At 53.4% G+C, this 21,296-nt stretch overlaps 1 protein-coding gene across 2 annotated transcripts in view; it reads left to right on the forward strand.

Annotated features, from left to right (window-relative positions):
* The first annotated feature begins 1,151 nt into the window (after positions 1–1,151).
* The window catches only part of KIRREL3 (kirre like nephrin family adhesion molecule 3), a 456,015-nt gene continuing 435,870 nt past the window's right edge, over positions 1,152–21,296 (forward strand). For both annotated transcript variants that reach the window (XM_036354300.1, XM_036354301.1), the window contains exon 1: positions 1,152–1,499. In XM_036354300.1, coding sequence (XP_036210193.1) covers positions 1,445–1,499 — 55 coding nt within the window. In that variant the 5' untranslated portion in view covers positions 1,152–1,444. The remainder of the gene's footprint in view (positions 1,500–21,296) is intronic.

Below are 21,296 nucleotides of genomic sequence, written 5' to 3' on the forward strand. Positions count from 1 at the left end.
GACCTCTCTCCGAGGTCCGGTGACTGAAGAGAGTAAGGACTGATGTTAGAGGCGACTGGTACCACTCCAAAACGCATCCTTCATCTTCCTCTTCTTACTCATTACCTCCCCTTCTGGAGAAAGCTGCCTGTTTTATACACTGTAACTATCCTTACAGTTTGCCTCTTCTGTGCATCCCCTACGTTCACACTAAAATAGGAGCACCTGAAGGCATGGTCTGTGCCTATGATTTTATTTCCCCCAGTGCCCCGGGTCTATGTAAATATCAATCAAGTAGCTAGACCTAGATACATTTCAGTTGATGCCCTGGAAGAAAATCGAGTTTGATTTGAATGTGGGTTTCACGACAGGTAAGAAAGCCCTAAAGAGGCAGCTGCCTGACCTTGGCCTCTCCTTCCATACAGGCCAGTGAAGGGAGGAGAAAAGACACACTCTGAGTGCTGGTTAGAGGGGAGGCTGCACATGCAAAGGCAGGCGGCTCCCTTATCCTTGGTAGGAGATACACAAACCAAGATAATACTAAATACTAGGCACGTGTCACAAACCTACCTGGTTTCCCTCTAGTTCCTTCACTCTGTTCTCTGGGAGTAGCACAAAGCACACTTCGGTCCACCCTTAGAATTTATCACCTATACCCCCCCCCCCCCCCAAGTCTCAAAAATGCAAAGCATGCTTGTCTCTTCCCCAACTCTGCGACCTCCCTGCACACACTGGCCAGCTCCTTTCTGGGGGGAAATACAGCTTCTTTTCCTGCCTCTGCTCCCCACCTCCCCACCCCCTTTCAGCGCGGTTTGCAGGCTTTGAGCAAGGGGAGGCATGCATATATCCACGCGGGCACGTGCATACAGTCATTCTTAACTTCACGCCCATTAGACAACATGATAGCGTGTGGACGAAAAAGTCACAGCTCCGTTCGCTGTTCAAGATGCCTTTTGGCCATTACTGGTGAGAAGCTGAATTTCCTCCTATGTAGGGGGAGAGGAAAAAGAAGGAGCAGAGCACACCCCCCTCCTCCGTGGCGCCTAGATCTCCTTTTCCAAGTGTTTCCTCTTTAATTACGGCCCGTTTCCCCTCCCTCGCCCCTCCCCAGCTCCAGTGAAAGGAGCCCTTCTGTCACTGGTCCCCCGCTCGCTCGCTGGCTGGCGGTGGGAGGAGCCGGAGGAAGCTGTGCGCCCGGGAGGCCGGCAGCGGAGATGGATCTGCTCCGAGAGGGGACGCTGCTGAAGACCCCGGCTGCTCGAGGCGGCTAGACACAGGCCACTCGTGCCGACCGGCTGCGGAGACCGGAGGCGCTGGAGCCGGAGGCCCCGGGGACCGCCGGACGGACGGCTGCTGGGCGACCCCGGCGAGGACCCCGGCGCAGGCTGAGCCCCGCGAGCCGCGGAGGAGAAACTCATCGCGAGCCCAAGTTGCCCGCCCGGCTCGCCCTCGCCGCGCCCGAGGAATGAAACCTTCCCAGCTCCACCTGCTCCTCGTCTGCTCCTTCCTCTTCGGCCAAGGTAGGACCCAGGCCGCCGGAGTTGCGGGGCAAGTGGCGGAGCTGCCGGGGCGCGGGAGGCACAGGGCGGAAGGCGGGAGGCTTGGGAAACTCGGCTGATGGATGCGCCTCTCCGGCCAGGTCGCGGTGCGCCGGCTTTGCTCCTTTGCCTTGGAAAATGCAACAAAATGCTACTGTTTATTTTCCTTTGGAGGGAAGGGGTATGGGGGTCGGGGGGAGGGGGGAGGAGGGCCGACTTTTTCCTCTCACTTGTCAACATCCAGCTCCTACTCTCCAATGCAAATGAGTCCTTTATGCCCCGGTATGTTAATGAGACAGTGTCTCTGGATGAGCCGCCCTGAACTTCTGGGCACCTCCTCTCCCTTCAGACCCTGGCTGGAGAGGGAGCGGTGGGGAGGAGAGCTTTGTTTCCGTGGATTTTTTTTAGCTCAAAAAAGGTCTGACTTGCGGGAGCGTATGCAGAAGCGAGTGTGTGCGTCGCACGTTTGCAAAAGGGGCTGCAATTACCGAATGCACCGTGGGGGTAATTTGCAGGGCGTGGGGAAAAAAGCATGCGAAGAGTTTCCCTGAATGTAATCGCGTTCCCTGAGCCAGATTGCATTCTGAGCTCTGCACAGCCCTGGATTCAGGGTGTAGAATGGAATTTCGCTCCTGGTGCTGATTGTTTCGTTTCTGCAGCCTAGCAGGAGCGGAGGAGCTGGGTGGACATTCAGAAAAGAACTTTGCCACCTCTGGGCTCCCCGCCACTGGGCGGCGTGGGGCTGGGAATGTCGGAGGGTGGCAGGAGAATCGGGGAGAGGGTTGGAGAGTGCCAACTTAGCCTAAGGCATCCAGTCACCTGTGGAACTGAGTTCAAAGGGGATGAGTCAATGGACTCCTTCCCATTTCAGAATGCCAGGGCCGCTCTGCCCTCCAAGGCAGCGTTGGTGCCAGCCAGCACGCTTCTGAGAGGGACGGGACTCGCTCAGAAAAAAATCCACAGCAGAGCAGGTCCATCTGTTGGTGCAATGAAGGGTAAAAGTTTTGGGGGAAGCAGAGCACTACTCTGGGGGGGCTGGCTTTGCAAGCAAACAGCACCTCTCTCTTCCATCCCCGGTCAGGGAGAAGCCAGTGTGAGCCGAATCCCAGCCGCCTTCCTCACCTCTTCACTGGTACTGTGGTCCCTGCAGATTTCCCCTCATCAAATGTTGCTAATGACCATCCTGATTAAACCCGAGGGGCGCTTCCCCATGCCTGTGTGTAATAATAATGTGCACACACACACACACACACACACACACACATTCTGGGGCTGTGTGCCCCTCACCAGGGCTCCTACAGCAGCAGGAAGATAAATTGCCTTCCCCAGAGTTTTCAGGCTGAATGAATAAGTACCTCCAAGCCCTGGTATAAACAGCTTGGTTATGTTACCATTGGCGAGACTGCCCTCCTTCTTGGATGTGTGTGCACTTGCTTATGGGCACGCGTCTACACAAACATACAGCGGCTCGCTGTCGTTCTGCTGTGCCTCTCCCCAGTTCACTCGGGAAGTTGCATGTGGGATCCCCCAAAGGAGGATCCGGCCCCCCCCCCCCCCGCCCCCCGGCACACGGTTTGTTTTCCTTGGCGGCACACCAAAACAGTTCTTCTCCAGATTGGCGCGCGGAGTCTGGAGGTGTCTAAGTGCCTCTCCGACTGAGTCATCGGGGTGCATCTTCCACTTTGCTTATTCCTGTCTCAGTGCAGAGCTATTGCTGGACAGCCTCATTTGAATCTTTAAATATTTACCTGTGGAGATTAAAGGCGCCGTTTCCTCTACCCCTAGCCCGGAGGGCACTGGGAAGAAACCACGGCATCAGGCGATGATCCATAGGTTCCTTGTTATTCCTGAGTGTCCGATGGTGGATGCACAGGGCTCCGAAACAGGTCTCATGAAGGTTGCTGAGACCAAAGTGCACCCAGCCGGTCAGAATAGCCCACATCACTGGGCACTGTCTGTCCCAGGTCCCTCAAATAGACAGCATCTGCCTAGAGGACTTAAAGGTCAAGTGGGAAGATGCTTTATGGATTTCATTGCAATCGAGTATCTTTTGACTGGCTCTGAGGACCTTTATTTTAATGTGGATGTTGTTATGAGTATTGTGAATTCCCCCGAGGGATCTCTTTGACCCTCATTGACGGTGCCAACCCCTACCTAGTGCCATGTGTTTCTCACTATTGGATAGAGGTTACCCTCTCTCAAGGAGTCAGGAGCAGGCTAGCCCGCAGGCTCTAGATGGCTCCGGCTGTCATCCCTCTGACCCCCACCTTCCCGGTACTCTTCTTCCTCGGACGCTTTCCAAGGAAATGTGCAGAGACCCGGGGATGGCCCTCCACTCGGAGAAAGCAAATGTCCAGGGTTCTATTTAGGGCCATAGCTGGCACTCAGGGATACAGCCATCTGCCGCCCAGCACCTCTCCCGCTGGAACCTGCGTGTCATCTCGAAGTTTCTGGAACCAATGCCCACGCCTCCTGCGCCGGGTCGCCTCAGGTCTCGTACAGAGGGGTGGCCAGACAGAGAGTTCCGATGACTTGGACAGCAGATCATTTAGGTCAACTCTTCAGGCCCATTTCCATCATCCTTTCTTGCCGGCTGTGCCAAATATGTATTCACCTTCCCTGTTTTTCCTAACCCTTTAGGCAATGAAATTAAGGCATTAAGGTATAATTCACTTCAGTGCTATGCGGTGCCCTTAGTCTTTCAAGGTTTGGGGTTTTCACATAGATGGAGATTGAGTGTGTATTTATCTTTCCCGAGGTGGCAGGAGAAAGAGCAGGTGGCATCCCTCCACCTCGCCCCTGCCCACGCGCAGGGCGGGCCTGGCTCCCCAGGAGGAGATGGAGGGCTGCCAGTGTGTGCGCTGTGTGGGTTTCCTCTGGCTGGGGATGCCTCCTCCCTCGGCTGTCAGGGCCGCACGCCTTGTACAGAGAGGGATAATGTCACAGCACAATTTGCCTCCTGCGGAGAAGAGGCATGTTCTGCCCCGGGGTGAAAAGGAATCGATTCTCTTGTCATCCATAAACTTAGAACTTGCTCTGTTTTTTCCCTTTACCATTTCAGTTTGCCCACAACCATTTCCGCCCGTGCCCTCCTTCATCTCCGAGACCATTGCATCCAGCCTGCCATGCCCATTAAGTGGCTGCGGAGGAGTAATGGACTGGCTCCCCGCTGCCCACGCCTTGCGGTCCTGAGAGTTTGGGGAGAGGGCGAAGGCACAGGCTCGGTGCCTTTCCTTGAGCAGCGGTAGGGAAGGTGTCTCCCCACTTTCTGGCGTTGTGCTCTAGGGTCCCCAGGCTCCTGTCCTGCCTAGAACTTTGTGGGTCTGAAAGTTCTAGGTCTGGTGAGTCCCCATCTCGTGTTGGGTTGACCTGTGCGTCATCGTACCGCTCTGGGCATGTTGGGGAGATAGTGACAACTTGCATTTCCGTGTCAATGACATCCCTGAGTTGAGGATTCCTCTGGGGAATCATCTACATGTTGGGAAGCATCTAAGCAACTTAGTCTCGGGACTTGCTGGCAGGAATCCCCCAAAGGGGCTATCAGATGTCCATGTGAAGGGGAGAGGTTCATGGGGGCCTGAGTCTCCCAGGGAAGAGAAGAGCAGAGAGCAGACAGGAGGAAAAATAGAGAGTGGAGGGAGTTGGCCAGGGTCGGGGGGAGCTAAGGGGGTGACGGGAAGCATGGGAAGGGGGGCTGAGAAGGTAGCGAGCTCCTCAGAGGCAGCCCAAAGAACAGAGGGGATCCCAGGGGGCACGCGCTGAGGAGGCATTAGAAAAGGGTATTGGAAGTGAGCAGCGACTTTAGAAACATGGATCCTTACCCAGAAACGTCATATAACAAAAGAAGAGGCGAATAGTCAGTGTGATACTCCCACCCAGCACCCCAAGTGGTGTGAGGTCTTGTCTAGAGAAGAAAGAACCCCCTCCTTTTGGGCCAGAAGGCAGTGCCCAGCTGCCAGGGGTGTGGGACCCCTTCTTTCACAGATTTGCTGGGTGAGGGAAACTGGGACGTGTCTGATGGGTATGGAGGTGCTCACAGTGTCTGCTGCCCGGGGGGAGCTCTCAGTTGCCAGCCGACCAATTGCAGAGGGATGGAGGCACGTGGGGTGGGGTCAGCACCTTCACAGGGCACGGGGGACACTGCAGGGCCTCCCTGCTGGTCACAGAGGAGGGTCTGCTGGGGACGGGGTGAGCTCGGCACAGGACCAGAGAGCTGCTCGGCTTGGTGCCCTGTGTTGGTTGATAGGAGCTGGGGCCAGCAGGAGACGGGGTGGAACAGGGGATTAGGCCTGAAGATGCAATTTTTCTTTTTTGTTCAGCCCAGTGGGGGTGACTTAGGAGGCGTTATATTGCGGACCCCAAAAAGCACATGACTAATCCGGAGTGAATTCAAGAGATTTCAATAGCAAAATAATAACAATACTAATGATACCTTTGATTCGCAGAGTACTTTTCTTCCAAGGAGATAAAAAGATAAACTGTTTTGGAAACATGAAGGAGGGAAAGAAAATTGCTTGTGATAAAGGAGTGGGGAGAAGGGCCAAGAGCATTCATTTTAGGGTCTCCATGTACGTGGGGGTGGAGAGGGGGGTGTCCCATGGTTCTGGGCGTCATTTTTCAGCCACAGTCCTTCTCCTTGTCAGATGCTGAGGTGACTTTTGGATGAAAAGCCAGCACAGGCGTTTTAATCAGGTTCAACCCCAAAGCAGGGAGGCACTGAATTCCCTCCTCATGTGCCCGGGGCTTCTCTAATTCAGTCGTGCAGTGCAGTGCGGAGGGTCAGTGGGCTGGGGAGCTGCTGGAACCACCTCCGCCTCCCCCCCAACCCCCCGCCTCCGCAGGGACCCTGACTTTAATGGGGGATCTTGCAGCAGAGTGATCGGGGCCCAGCCTTCCCTCAAGAGCAGTGGACACCCGGCGTTCACAGAGCAGGGCCCGGCTGGGGCAGCTCCTCTGGGGGTCTCTTCCTTCAGGTTTCACAGCCAGTCACTGCCCTCCACGAGGGATCAAGACACAGGGCCAGCCAGTGCCCGGTGCCCGGATTGTCATAGCTGGGCCCTGTGTTCCAAATAGAGTGGGTGTTACCTCCCGTTACAGGGACAGTGCTGCTCCATGTGTCATTGCTCCGTTGCTTCTCCCAGGGGAAGGCTGGGACCCACCCGGGTAGGTGTGCCCGTCAGGTGAGAAGGTAGGTCCCCTATAGGTCATTAGAGCACTTCTGTCACATCCATGCAAAGAGGCCTAGGGCCGTGGTCGGCAAACTGCGGCTCGCGAGCCACATGCGGCTCTTTGGCCCCTTGAGTGTGGCTCTTCCTAAGCCTTAGGAGTACCCTAATTAAGTTAATAACAACGTACCTACCTATATAGTTTAAGTTTAAAAAATTTGGCTCTCAAAAGCGATTTCAATCGTTGTACTGTTGATATTTGGCTCTGTTGACTAATGAGTTTGCCGACCACTGGCCTAGGGGATTCATGCCGGAGCTTGGGGATTAGGCATGTGTGTGTGTGTCGGGGGGATGTGGGGGGGAGCCTTCCATGGTCTCGCTCTCTCACGACCCACACTGTAGCGGACCCATCTCCACCACATTTAACAGGAACGTTCGCTGCCTTTCTGCTTCTCACCCACCGAAGGAGCTCGGGATCAAACGTTAAATGTTCTTCGTTTCCTCTCCTCCAAATGGGGAAAATGAGTATTCTGGCTGCACAACTTCCCCTGGAAGTTCGTAAATGTCAATATTGGAGAAGTGTTTCCTTCTAGCACTGCAGCTCAGCATCCGCTGTTTGGAAACAAGGTCTTCCATCAGCCCAGTGCTTCCCCAGCACAGTCATCACCACCGTGAGGATCGCGTAAATGCCAGCTTCCCTGGGCACATGGGCAGCAAGTTGAGCCGTGGAAATAGTGGCCAACATCCGCGACTCCTGCTCCGTGCGGAGTTATCCCGTGGCAGCCCTGGCTGGGCATGGAGGCCGGGAGGTGGGCACTCCCCCAGCTCCTTCCTGGAAATAAAGGCAAGGATGTAGCCCAATGTGGGCACCTGCCCACACACCATCTCGAGGTTTTTCTGGTCTAAGAGCCTGTCATGGCTACGCCACACCTCCTTCCATCGGTGACCCCATTCCACACACTCACACACACTCGCACTGACACACACACACGCGCACACACATTCACACATGCACACTGACACACACATAAATACACAATCACGCGCGCGCACACACACATTGACATGCTCTCACATACACACACTTACACATACACTCTCACACATACGCAGGCGTACACACACCACTTATTGCCGCCATGTAGTGATGTCCAGAACTTGGAACAGATCAGCCCTTTTGCTCCCGTGGGCGGTGAGCTCTCATGCTAATCTCCCCCTGGCATTTTCCTCATAGGAGCAGTGAAGTAGGTTTACCCGAGGCGGTTTTGTGGTCCTTGAAGCTAACACAGCAATGGCATGCGTGTGTCGTATTGAAAGGGTGTGTGCACCTAACGTTGAATTATCTAGACGGCTGCCCACTTGGCCTGTGTTCACTGCACAGCTGTTACAAGTTCACAGCCTTTCTCACTCAGGCCGGGAAGACGGGCACTTGAAATGGGCCCCTGAGAGCTGCAGCAGTGGACATGGGCCGTCATTTTCCCCATTTTGCCCTCTCCCCCAGGGTTTCTTAGGGGACATTTCAAAGGGCACATTTCTTACCCCTTCCTTTGTGATCCAGTGGCCTGTGACGACACCAAAGCTCAGCCCTGGGCCTGTTGGCCAGCATCCCTTGAGGGCCTATGTGTAGGAGGCACTGTGTCGGGGGGCTCAGTCTGGTGAGGGAACAGACACTGTGACTCGTGGTTACAGTGATGGGCTCAGAGCGGTCAGTGTTCGGAGAGCAGCCGGAACAGGCAAGGGCATCGGGGAAGCCGCACAGAGGAGATGACTTGGTTTGGAAAGATGTCTAGGAGGCTTCCCCATGGAGCATGTGCAGTGTTTCAGGCTGGACTTTACCACGCGGAACGGCGAGAAGACAGGGCGGAAGGTGACAGGCTCAGAAGAATGGGTCCCGTGTGGCTGGAATGTTAGTGCGTTGAAGGGGGTGTGAGAGGAAGCTTGGGGAGGGAAGGGCCAGCTGGTGAATGGTGGTGGGTGCCATGCTAAACATTCTGAGGATGGATTGTCAGAATTAGGTCTGCTCTTTAGAAACATTATTAGTAGTTTATGGATCTAGTCCTCCCTATACCATGAGTTCCATGGGACGCCCCCCTACCCCCCAAAAAGAAGGATCAACATGTCATTTACTCTTCTTGGTATTCCCTGAGTTTCACATCTAGACTAGAATGGAAATAAACTCGCTCTCTCCAGCTCACCTTCCAGGTAAAGGACGGAATGGTGAGCAGTAGAGTAAGTGGGGAAGCCGGCCGCACTGATTCCAGGGGAAGGCAGAGAGGGCGGTAGGCAGTACATTAGAGCGCTGTGCTGGGTAAAGAATGTGGAAGAGACCACGCGGCACACGGAAGCAGGCGTGGCTGAGTCCACACTGGACTCTTAGTCAAGTGGAATCGCGGAGAAACGAGATTTGCCTGTTTCTAGGGATGACTAGCAGAAATGGAGGCAGCCTGGCATTGAAGATGATGGTAAACTGTAAACAAGAGACCCGGGCAAGGATGAGACAAGCCGGAGGTGCCTAGGGACACTTTGCTGGTGATTTTCCTGTTCTCCAGAGGCAGCTAAGATCCACTGGCTTTGGGGAAAACAAGGTCCCAAGCTTAGTGGCTCTTCTCCCCAGATGCTGGACATGTTATAGGTCTCCAGCACCAACAAGCTTCTCATTCTAGAGTAAAGGATGTCACCAGACCTACCCGGGGGCCCCACCCTTTGGCCTGCTTCCATTTCCCAGGAGGACAAGCTCAGTAGTGAAGCAAAAACCTCCACTGTTCTGCAAGAAATACCCAGCGACATTCCCAAGACGGTCACTGTCTAACCCTAGTGTGGGAGGCTGGCCCACTGACCTCCTGTTGCTGAAACGTTAAGGGTGGAATTCGGGCCATTGAGAACAGGAGGCCCGTCGCTGAGAACTGGATCGGAGAGTAGGCGAGACCATATGCCAATCCTCTCCAGTTCCGAGACTTCCTGATTGTGCCTATCAGCCACGGCTGCTTGTTTCGGGTAATAAGTGCCTAGAAAGTAAATGACACGTCATGATAGGTCTTTGTCCGGCACATTTCCTTGCAGGTGCCAGGCAGCTGCCTTTGCTTGTTGTTGGCAGCAGTGGTGGCGCTAGTATGTTCTTGTCATGATGCTAATTAGCCACGTATGAAGCCTCGCGGGTTGCAGGTGACTTTTAGAATTCATGAGAATGGGCGTCACCGTGACAGCAATGAGAAGGTGATGTTACCTGACCAGAGCCAGCCCCATCTGGGTCGCTCTCTGTGTGCCTGGTGTGTCTCCAGATGTGGGAGATCCAGGTGCTCCGAATCATCAACCGTGAGCCATGCATGAGCAGACCCTGAGCTGTGTGCCTGTAACCTGTGGGGATCCTCCCTGTGTAGGCAGGGAAGAAGGGGTTAGGGGTCCCGGATGCAATAGGGGAGCCGGCCTTTGGAAAGTGGCCCCGCACTGTAGCTCCATCCCCTCTTGATCCCAGACTCCTTCTGGATGGGCTCCTGCATCTTCCTGGTTTCGGCTGTACCTGGAGGCCACCGGACTCTGGGCCGCTCCTGCCTGGGGAAATGACAGACCAGCCTTTTGGGCAGAATAGCAACCAGGAGACAGACGTGGCTTTGGCAGCTTCTTTTGTGGTTGTTCTGAAGAAACGAGAAAAGAAAGAAAAGAAAAAAAAAGCAAAGGCAGGGACTTTTCTTCTCTTAATTGGCTGATGAAATATCCATTTCTTTTGTGCCCCCTGGTGCCTAGCACACAATTCAGCACACAGGAGGCTGTGAATAAATATTGAAGCGATGGAATGAAACATAAGGGATCATGAAAGAAGGGGGCGTTCATCTGACATCACCGCAGGCACATGCTCAGAGGGCCCCCACAGGAGGGCAGGGGAAGGGAACCAAAGAAGAGAGGTGTGGCCTCGCCCTGTAGGGAGTTGCTTCGCTCTGAGAAAGGCCTTGGGTGACCTTTGGGTCACCAGGAACGCTGCCAAGAGCAACAGCCTCTGGCGAGCCACCCACTCCTCGGTTTCAGCAAGAAACAATCACAGCCTTCTGCTCTTCAATGCCTGTCAGCTCCGATACCCGTCAGTCACCTGCACATGTCACAGGTGACTCGGCTCCGGTGCTGGGTGTCAGTCCACCTGTCACCCTTGGCAATGCTGGGAGCTATGACAGTTTCCGAGCGACACCCGGCCTGGTGGCGCACCGTGCAGGCATTCGGGAGGCAGAAAAGGTAGAGCTCGCTCCTGGAGACTCATGCAAAGCACACCGCACAGGAGGCAACTCCCAGCCTCCCCTGCCTCGCTGCCTCGCTGCCCTGGTGACAAAGACAGGGAAACTGCCATTTGATGTCCAGGTGGCTTTGTTCTCCGTGTCCTGGGGCCCTCACTTAAGGAGGCTGGGTCCAACCCAGCTACACAGGGAGCCCCATGACATCGGGGAGCTGAACTCCAGGACCCTGCACCATCTCAGGGATGATGGGGAGGGAGCACCTAGTTGTCTCTAGGGACCACATCAGGCAGGAGCTGCCCAAAGGTTTTCAGAGATGAAGCCAGGGGAAGACTGCGATTCCTACATCTGCCTGATGGTGGCAGCAGCAGCGCTTGCAAAGCCCGGGAGTGAGCTGCCAAGCTAGAGGCCCAGGAAGGGAGCTGGGCTCCCTAGTGGGTGCCTGGGCCCTTCTCTGCCTGGGGCAGCCCGGCTGGGGCAGCTGAGCATGAGGCAGGGGACAAGGAAAAGGGGTGCAGGCCTTTTGGATGGCAGCAGCTCCCCTGGGAGGCTGGGTTCCTTTCTCCTCTTTCTGATGGGGGTGAGGGCAGAGTGTTCAGGGTGCCTGTGGGGTAGGGAGGCATGATTAGAAATACTTAGGGGGCTGGGAGAGCTAGAAAGAGAGCGTGAGAAACCTCAGTTAGCAGAATGGGTTCCCTGCGGCGAGGCAGTCCCCTGTGTGATGCCCTCCTGTGGGTGATGAGTGGGTGTCCTCCCCAGGAGAGCCCTGCCTGAATCCACGAGTGCCCCCACTTCCCCAGCAAGCCCACTCCTAGGCCTGGGCCCACTGCCCCAAGCAAAGTGTTTGCCCCGTTCAGGATTCTGGAACCAACATTTCTGGCTGCTCCCCTCTCATGCTGAAAAAGCAAACCAACTGATGCTAACACGTCTCCTCATTCTCCCCTATCCCCTGGGCGGGCTGAAGAGGTGCTCCCGTTTGCACCTCTGGACAGGGACAGGCGCCGTGAGCACGTCTCCATGAGCCGTGGCTGTGTGTTTGGAAGTGCGTCTTGCAGGCAAGGTGGCCTGGATCCCGAAGCCGCAGCGGCAGCCCTCGCCCTGTGCTCTGCCCGAGGGCAGGTGGGTGGGAAGCCCCAGGCTCCATCCATGTGCAGCATAAAACATACACAGTGGGGCCTGGAAGAAAGGAAGCCGAGGCCACCGCTGGGGCCGCCCACTTCCTCTGTGTGGCCTGAGTGGCCGGGAGGCCTGGCCGTTTATGTGGGCTGATGTCATCAGATATTGTTCAACTGTCCCTTAGTTCTGGTCGCCAGCCTGGTGTTTAGATAAGGTTTGCTCAAACCAATGGAGCAGCCTCCAGCGTCTGACTCAGCATCGCAGGGTCCTGCTGCCTCTTTGGACCCGGGTGGCTCCCGCTGCCACTGTCTGTCTCCCTGGGCAGAGGGTGGATGCAGTGGCAGTGGGAGAGGGAGGATGGTTGTGTCCGTTTTACTCGTAGTCCTGCTGGCAAATGCCAGGTGACATCTTGAGCAGCCCCTGCCAGAGAAGAGACCGTTTTGCATTAGAGCTAGAAACACCTCATCTGAAACTCAGACTTGCTGCTCCACAGATCAGAGAAGAAAGCTCCAACTGCGCAGTCTGAGGATTAGCTGGAAATAAGAGAGCTGGGCCGCTCCCCGCATAGAGATGTTAGACCAACGTGGTATGTGAACTTGACCCCACTAGTCCCTTGATTTGGCCACCTGTTTCCCTTTCTCCTTTCACAAACACGACTTCCTTGGTGCTTGGGGATCCTGCCATAGAGAGTTGATGGGCTCGGCTGGTGTGGCTCAATGGTTGAGCGTTGACCCAGGAACCAGAAGGTAATGGTTTGATTCTCAGTCAGGGCACATGCCCAGGTTGTGGGCTCAATGCCCAGTGTGGGGCATGCAGGAGGCAGCCCATCCATGATTCTCTCTCATCATTGATGTTTCTTCTATCTCTCTCTCCCTCTCCTTTCCTCTCTCTAAAAAACAGTAAAGGCATTTTTTTAAAAAGAAAGGTGACGGGGAAGAGGGAATATGTGAGACTAGAAAAGGATCAAAACCTTGAATGGCCTCACTGTGTTTCTCTCTCTACTACTGTGCCTTGTGGTTGCTGACCTGGAGCCAATCACGGTGAAGCAGGGCTGGGGCCCAGGGCCAAGTCCTCTGATGGGCTCTGCGGGTAGGACAGTGGTTAATCCCCATAGCGACCCGATACATAAAGCAGGCCCTGTCATACCCATTTGCAGATGAGAACTACTGAGGCTCAGGTTTCATGCTTTGCCTGAATGTCACAGCACAGGTAAGTGACAGAACCGCCACTCAAACACTCCTATGCAGACGCCATATCCCTGGCTGCCCATCCCTTCAGGAGGATTTGGTCACTGAGTACCTTTTAGGAAGCCACAGAAACCCCTCTCCTGGCCTATAGTCCTCCTCCTTCATGACTGTAGGGCCTGGGAAGAAGAGTTGCTAGAAATAAACCAAATTTAAAAGCCATTTCTTCTAATACAAAAGCATGAATGAGCAGCTGATACAGGCTAATGGCTGCTCTGTTCCTCCACACCCCAGCTCCAGTGTAGCTTCACGTCTCCAAAGCCAAATGCTGATTTCCTAAGAAGAATCCATTACCACCTAAATTTCCCGGCTTAATAAAACAAGGGAAACCCCATGGGGCTTGGAGAGAGGTTAGCCTGGTGTGAGCTGCCTGCCGTAAGAACAGGGCTGCCGGACACAGAGAGGCATTCCCAGGACATCAAACCCTGCTTTTGTCAAGTCTAGAATAGGAGAAATGTCGGAGACCACCCGGCTCTGGAATGATTAATAATGGTCGTTAGGGAGAAATAAAAGGACGCTTGGAACAGAGAGGCGTCGGAACGCCATTCAACCTCCGACACGCCTCGCCTGAGCTCCAGCTGCTCTGTCTTAACTCGCGTGAGAAATCATTTCTGAAGATGGCCCGCGCCTACCTGGGCCCTGCTTAAATCACAATATTGCTTTAAAATGGACACTTACAATAAACTAGCAAAGCGTAAAAGTTCTTTGAAGTTTTCAAAGCTCCTTTAGATGGAATCGGAGGGATGCAGCGGGAGAATGAAAGGCAGATAGATCACGGCGTGGAAGACATAACACTCCTTTCTTTCATTCCACAGCCGCAACCCCTGAGTGGAACGCACGCCCACATCAGCGGCGCGTCGGCCGCCGTTGCCAGGGCTCCAGATCCACGCGAGGCTGTTTCTCTGGGCATGAGCCTTGCTTTGGGTTCTCATCCAACCAGGGCAATGGCGTTCACCAATATCATCCATACATAATAGGCGATGCTGAGCTGATCACAGGAAAGACCTTCCAGAAATATCTATTCCTTACCTCCCCTGTTTTGCTGATAATAATGGGGCATCTACATTCCCCTCTCAGTGTCAACTGATATTTATTTTCTAAGATTCACACCATTGAACTCTTCCCAGGAGAATAAGAATATACAGACGACCGTGTTCTCTAAGTTCAGATGTCCTAGTTTTCTTACGTTGCGCTATCTCCCTTAAACATTTACATAGCCAGGGCCTGAATGTTTATATCCTTTTTGAGGGCTGTTGCAACTAGATGAGCTGGAAAAAAGGTATTTTCTACCGCAAATCTGAGCATCCTTCACACCCAGCCGTGTTGCTCCTTTTATGGCGTAGCATTCGGAGCATTTGAATGTCCACTGGGCAGCAGTGCGTGGGGTCTGGAGCTCACAATTTCCTTCTCAGGAAATATCGAGGGGCTTAAAGAAAATAAGAACAACTCCTTAGTGGAGACTTGTCCCGATAAAGAAGACAGCATTTGGAGGGTGCATTTACTGGCAAGAGAATTGCCCTTCACTCTACCCCTCCACATCTCACCATGGCCTCATTTCCATGTGAATAGTTGACCTTTGGATAATGTGGGCGTTGGGTCACCCCCCCACACACACACACACACAAAGTCAAAAATCAGAGTGTAACTTTTGACTCCCCCAAAACCTAGCTGGTTCTAGGTTTAAACGGGAGATTGGCCCCAAGACCCCAAAATCCATGGATGCTCCAGTCCCTTGTATAAAATGGCCCAGAACAATACATACATCAGCCCTCTGCATCCATGGTCTCCCAACTGTGGATCCCCAGTACAGGAATTTATTGAAAACTAATCCACGAATAAGTGGACTCCCATAGTTCTAGCCTATGTGGTTCAAGGGTAACTGCACTGTTTATATGAGCTAGGGCTGTACAAGGGGTCCAAGAGCAATTTAACCAGAGGAGTTAGCGTGGCTCATGGGAGCTGCCCCTAGCGTTTCATGTCATATAGTCCTAGGGCAACTCGCACTGACAATGAACTCAGGAACCCCCAGGGTCATGAGCCTAGGAAACCAAAGGTGACAAGGTCAAGAACATACAGCTAGGAACATGGTGGCTTTGCCAGTCTGTCTCTGGCATCGTGGCCTTCCTCACAGCCAAGAAGAGCTCCCAGCCATTCCTTCCCACGTGCCTCTCGACCTGTCCCCCCAGGAAAGCCCAGGAGAGCTGCGGGGCCACCTCACTCACAGGGAAGACTGTGGCTAAGAGAGGCCACGATTCACTCCCACCGGCACTTTAGATGTTTAATTTAGAGTCAGCTGCCTACCAGAGATGCCAGTGCCCACGCTGATGGCTCTTCGGCGTTGCACAGAGAAGTGAGTCAGAATGTATAGCATAATGCAACCCAAGAATTCTTGTTCTGGTTGTAAAAAATCTCCAAGGTCAATACAAGCACAGATATTGACATCCACTTCATTGTGAACTGGAATCTACTGGCTGCTTACTGTCATTTTATTTTTCAATTCATAAAAAAATGATTTTCTCCTCAGTAGGCCTCTGGGCCTCTTTCTTCAACCCAAGCCACCAATGGGAAACCCAATGCATACAGAGGAGGTAGAGAGATGGAGGCGGAGCCGGTGCCAGATTTAAAGGCACCCTAACCCCCAGGGCTGCTGTGCAGGCAAGGTGCTCACTCCCAGATGTCTGGGTGACAACAGAGAGGAAGGGAGAGGGAGGTACAGGTGTGTGTGGCTGTCAGGCTAACCTGGAGAGACAGAGGGACAGACAGAGAGACTGAAGGAGCTAAGATGAGAGTAAGAGACATTTTAGTCTCCAGAGATAAGACTGGAGGGGTGAGGGCAGCTTTAACCCTCCATGACCCAGATGGGGGTTAGAAGGCACACTCCTTCCATACAAGGTTTTAAAGTTTCCATTCATGAGGGTAGTGAGATGTGCCAGGCCCAGGCAGAGGTCTCTGGCATTAGAGGACTGTGTGTTCCTCTGATGCAGGTGTTCCAACATCTACAGGACAAAGACCCTCAGGGTGGAGGTCCGGCCTCGCCCCTCCCCACACTCAGACACACCCTTCACTGCAGCCCAACGGAGCTGCTGGCCTCTAAGTGAGCTCTGCTGCTGGCCTCTCGGCTTTTCACCTAACTTCTCTCTCCCCACCACGTGGGTCAGGCCAATTTCTACCCTAAGGACCAGCGCACTTTGCCTCCTGGAAGAAGTTGCCCTGACCGCCCTCCTCACAAGCAAATCTCAGTGCCCTTTCCCCCTGCTCCCGTCTGTCTGTGGCAACCCTTGTGGTGCTTGTCACAATCTATTGAAGTGACTTTCCCTCCCTGCCTTCCCTTCTAGATCATGAGCTTCTAGAAGGCAAGGCTGGTTTGACCCCCAACCAGTGTGTCTTATCCAGGAAAGGCTGTACCATGTCAGTGATTCAGTGGCTCTGTCCTTAGTGCCGTTATTTCACTTTCTAACCCATGAAAGTGCGCCATTAGGGAGCATGCTCTGCTTGTCACTGTCACTGCTTCTGCAGCTGAGTGCTCCTGGGGGGAGGTGAGAATAATATAATCCCTCCTTGCACCTATCTAGTATTTAGTGGTTTTCCAGGGCTCTTGCACCTCTGTGATGATAAGTCTCATTCTCACTTGGAAGGATTAGGGAAATGAGACCAGGTTATGTTAAATGGCCTTCCTGAGGTCCCAGATAGGAAGCGCGAAAGTTAAGATGAAAACCCAGGAGTCCCAACTGCAAGCTCAGTGGCTCCTCCCCTCCCCCTCCTCCATGTCTCCTGCTGGCTTTCTGCCCCCAAGGAGATGAACTTAGAGGGTGCATCACAGGGAGCAGGATGGGATAAGTGCATCCTCAGAGGCAGGATAGCAGCTTGTGAGGGGAGCATGGGCAAGGCTTCTGGAAAAGTCGTGACGACTGGTTCCAACTAAGGAACAAGGGTCTCTGTACAGAGGCTGCGGTGAAACTCCTCTGGACTTGGGCTCTCTCTTGCCAATGGGGCCTAATCAAGAGAACATAGTAGCTACATTATCCCAAGGACTTCACCTGGAAGCTCCTCCCAGCCTGTCCTTCATGGCTGTGTTGGCCTTGATCCTCCCTACTGTGCATTTGCCACAAAATGTTAGTTTAGAATTTGCTGAGAGTCCAGAGCACCCTCCAAGCCTGTGACACAGGCGTAGACTAGAGGCCAGGAGGCCACGTGCTCCATCCCCTGCCTGTGGCTTGGTACGGGGCATGGCCCTTATATGCAAAAGGGACTCAGACTCCCTCTCCCAGCTGCCTCACAATGCTTTACTACTGAAGAGTGTTCTGAATCATTATGAGGGTGTCAGGCAGAGGGAAGGTGTCTGCAGCCATCCATTTCAGTGTTGCCAGATGTGTTGAGCTGGTGCCTGGTGCCCAAGGTCATAGTAGACTTGCTTAGCATCCTCGGTCTCTTCTCAAGGCCAGATGCTGCGTAGTTTCTGTAGGAGCAGCTGAAGCCGGGCAGCCTTCCTAGCAGAATTCATCAGGAGAAGCCAACTCAAATGCCCTAAAAAGCTTCCGTTGTCCTAATGAATTGAATCGGTCCCTGTGCATCCAAAATGATGCTAGTTATGTGCTGTCCTGGGGAGGAGGGAAAACATCGTTACTCCTATTCTTTTCCGGTTCCCTGGTGCAGAAGAGAAACCTCAGTTGAGAAAGGCTATCTGGGCACTGTATTAGCTTCCGCTGGCTGGTGCACAAATCCTCACCAATTTTAGCGGCTTCACATCACACAAATGTATTACAGGACAGTCCTGGAGGCCAGAAGTCTAAAATGAGCTTCCCTAGGCTGAGGTCAAGGTGTGGCAGGCTGGTTCTTTCGGGGGCTCTAGGGGACAATTTGCATCCTTGCTCTCTGGGCCCCCAGAGGCAGGCCACCTGCTCTCCTTGGTTTGTGAGTCCTCCTGGCATCGCTCCAGCCTCTTGCTCTGCCATCACATCTACTGCTCCTAAAACTGAGCCTCCCCCTGCCTGTCCCTCCTAAGAGTTCCTATGATGACATTAGGCCCACCCTGATAACTCATCATCATCTTGCATTTCAGGAGCCTTTAACTTCATTACACTTGCAGAGTCCTTTTGTCTTCTAAGGCAGATACTCAAGGATCATCTTTGGGGCTCATTGTTCTGACTGCCTCGGGGACCAGAGACAGAAGGGAGCTGGCGCCCCCCCCCCCCCCCCCCCGCATGGTGAAATGTAGGCATTGCTGTCTCCCTCCATGTGGGACAATCTGTGCCTCAGTGTCTCTATCTACAAATTAGAATGAGCTTCCTCCCTTTTCTATTTATAAAGTGCTTAACGGTTATCAAGTAAAAGGTGCTGTGTATGGAATGGTTATGATAATAGTTTCCTGTGACTTGGTATCCATTATGCTTACACTAACCAGTGGCGCTCCTACTAGATGCAACAGCCATTGGGTCCCGTGAGGGAGAAATGAAAGGAACATCCATCGGAGTTTGTAGTTAAACCTCGCTAAATGATTCCTGGTAGTGATTTGTTTGGGCTTCATTAGCATGGAGTGTGGGAACTCTCCTTTAAAACACCCTGAAGGCCAGACTCCTCCTGTCCTGGGTGTAATTGAAAGGAAACAGAGAAAACAACAGTTGAGTAAAACAAAGGACAAACGGGCACCGTGCTTTTTTCTGTGTGATTTGCTGCAGGGTGAGACGTTCACTGCTTGCACTTTGATTTCGCTCTCATTGCCTCGGAGCCTGGTTGAGTTTCTGGCCTTTGACTGAGGATCCGGCTAGGAAGGAGGCACCAGGGCGTGGGTATAAACAGCACCTGGAAGTGAAGGAGGGTTGCAGACTCAAGGATGAGTTTGTGTGTCTTGCCACGCGCCAGAGCAAAGGAGAGGGTCTACGATGAGACTGTCGGACCCCACTCTGGACCATTTGGGCCTGGAGATTCAGGTGATGTACTGTAAAGGCTTTGTGCAGCCCCCCTCAGGGTAGAGCAGCGGTTGAGTGTCGACCTATGAACCAGGAGGTCGCGGTTCGATTCCCGGTCAGGGCACATGCCTGGGTTGCCGGCTCGATCTCCAGTGTGGGATGCGTGGGTGGCAGCCAATCAGTGATTCTCTCTCGTTGATGTTTCTGTCTCTCCCTCCCTCTGCCTTCCTCTCTGAGATCAATAAAAATATATTTTAAAAAATTAGGAAGCTGAGCCCCTCTCTGCCCACCCTGCCACCAGATGCACCAAGACTCCAAAGAGGGCGTGGCTGTTGGGTGCACAGTGAGGGCCAGAGTGACATAACATGTTCCGGCCCCTCCCTGGCCTCCAGCAGTGGCAACATGTGAGGCCCCCAGATGGGCCTCTGATTCTGCCCCCACCCCACACTCACTCCAGAAACCCACTGCAACTCTGCCGTGGAAGCCCGATGAGAGAGACAATCAGCCAGCATCTCTCAATAGGTTTCTAAAATCAAACGTTCCACCCTGGAAGAGGTGGTATCAGGAAGGTTATGTGGCTGCTAAACTGTCCCGAGGGGGCATCACCACCGACTCCAGGCCTGGGGGTCTGGAGAATTCAAGCAGAGACAAGCCCCAGCGTGATTACAACCCCATTATGCAGAGCTCCCCTATTTGTTTCTTCATATGGATGGATTTGTATATATTTGCATTTTGTTCTGTCTGATAATATGCATAGAATTCAAATGGAAATGACTTGCATAGATTTGTATATTAATGAGGCGGTTAATGGCTGCCACCCGTGGCCGAGTCCCCTGGCGAAGGCATGTGTGGTGCAGAAGGTCACACATCTCCGGGGGCACCAGCACTGCCAGGCACCACTGGGCACCCCCGGAGCCAGGAGGCTGGACGCCCTCTGCGGTGGAGATAGGGGCCTCCCCCCACCCCCAGCTCCAGGACACCAGGCCTGGAGCCTACTTCACTGAGGGGTGCATTGAAAACAGCCCCCCAAGCGTGGCTTGTGGTCTCCTCGGACATCCAGACACTCAGCTTCAGCAATGCCATAAGGACAAGCAGTGTCCCATATGGAGAAAGCCCAGCCACCTTCCCTTCATCGAGTGGGTGGCAGGGGGCAGAGTCACCATTCAACCCACGGGTCGAGGTGTGTGTGGTGCTTCCCCACTGGTCAAGGAAGGTGCTGACTACCCTCTTCGTGAGTCCCACAGCCGTGTGACACCTCCTGGTTATTTTCCCGCGGGACAGTGGCAGTTCGTGTGAGTCCAGTGGACCCGAAGGCCCCCAGTCCTTCTCGAGGCTCTGGTAGGAAATTCCTTGCTGCTGGTCACTGTCAGCATTCACTTCGGCAGCCTGCCCAGGCCCTGGGCTGAGCTCTGAGAATAAATAAGATAGGATGGCCCTAGCCGGTTTGGCTCAGTGGATAGCCCTAGCCGGTTTGGCTCAGTGGATAGAGCCATCGGCCTGTGGACTGAAGGGTCCCGGGTTAGATTCCAGTCAAGGACACATGTCCGAGTGTCGCACTCAATCCCCGATAGGGGCCGCGCTGGAGGCAGCCGATCAATGATTCATTCTCATCATTGATGTTTCTATCTTTCTCTCCCTTTCCCTTCCTCTTTCAAATCAATAAAAATATATTTTAAATAAATAAATAAATAATGAAGATAGGATGACTTGTAAACACTGGGGTTCAACTGGTCATCTTCCCTCTCTTTGTCTAGAGACCTGGGTAACAGCTTGCTAGCTCCTAATATCGAAAAATGGATATCAAAATGTGCAGATTCATCACATAAGAATAGCACCTTGTAGCAATTTAAATTGGGTTAATGGTAGTTAACTGCATAGAGCTCTAAATACACCTGAAGTACTAGGAATGCACATTTCTTAGTGATCCCCACATTATTTTATCCTTATGCGTCCTACTCCCGGAGGCTCTCGTGTGTACCTCACCATTGCTTCTTAGTCAACAATCTGAAAACCAAATATTTTCATTTCCTGTCGTGGAAAGGTCCCTTGTGTTCCCAGTGCCGGCTCTGAAACCTGAGTCAGCACCAGCCTCTCTCCCACCTCCCGTATCCGATCGGTTTTCTTGTCAGGA

This window comes from Myotis myotis, unplaced genomic scaffold (genome assembly GCF_014108235.1).
Source record: "Myotis myotis isolate mMyoMyo1 unplaced genomic scaffold, mMyoMyo1.p scaffold_m19_p_20, whole genome shotgun sequence".
Lineage (NCBI taxonomy): Eukaryota > Metazoa > Chordata > Mammalia > Chiroptera > Vespertilionidae > Myotis > Myotis myotis.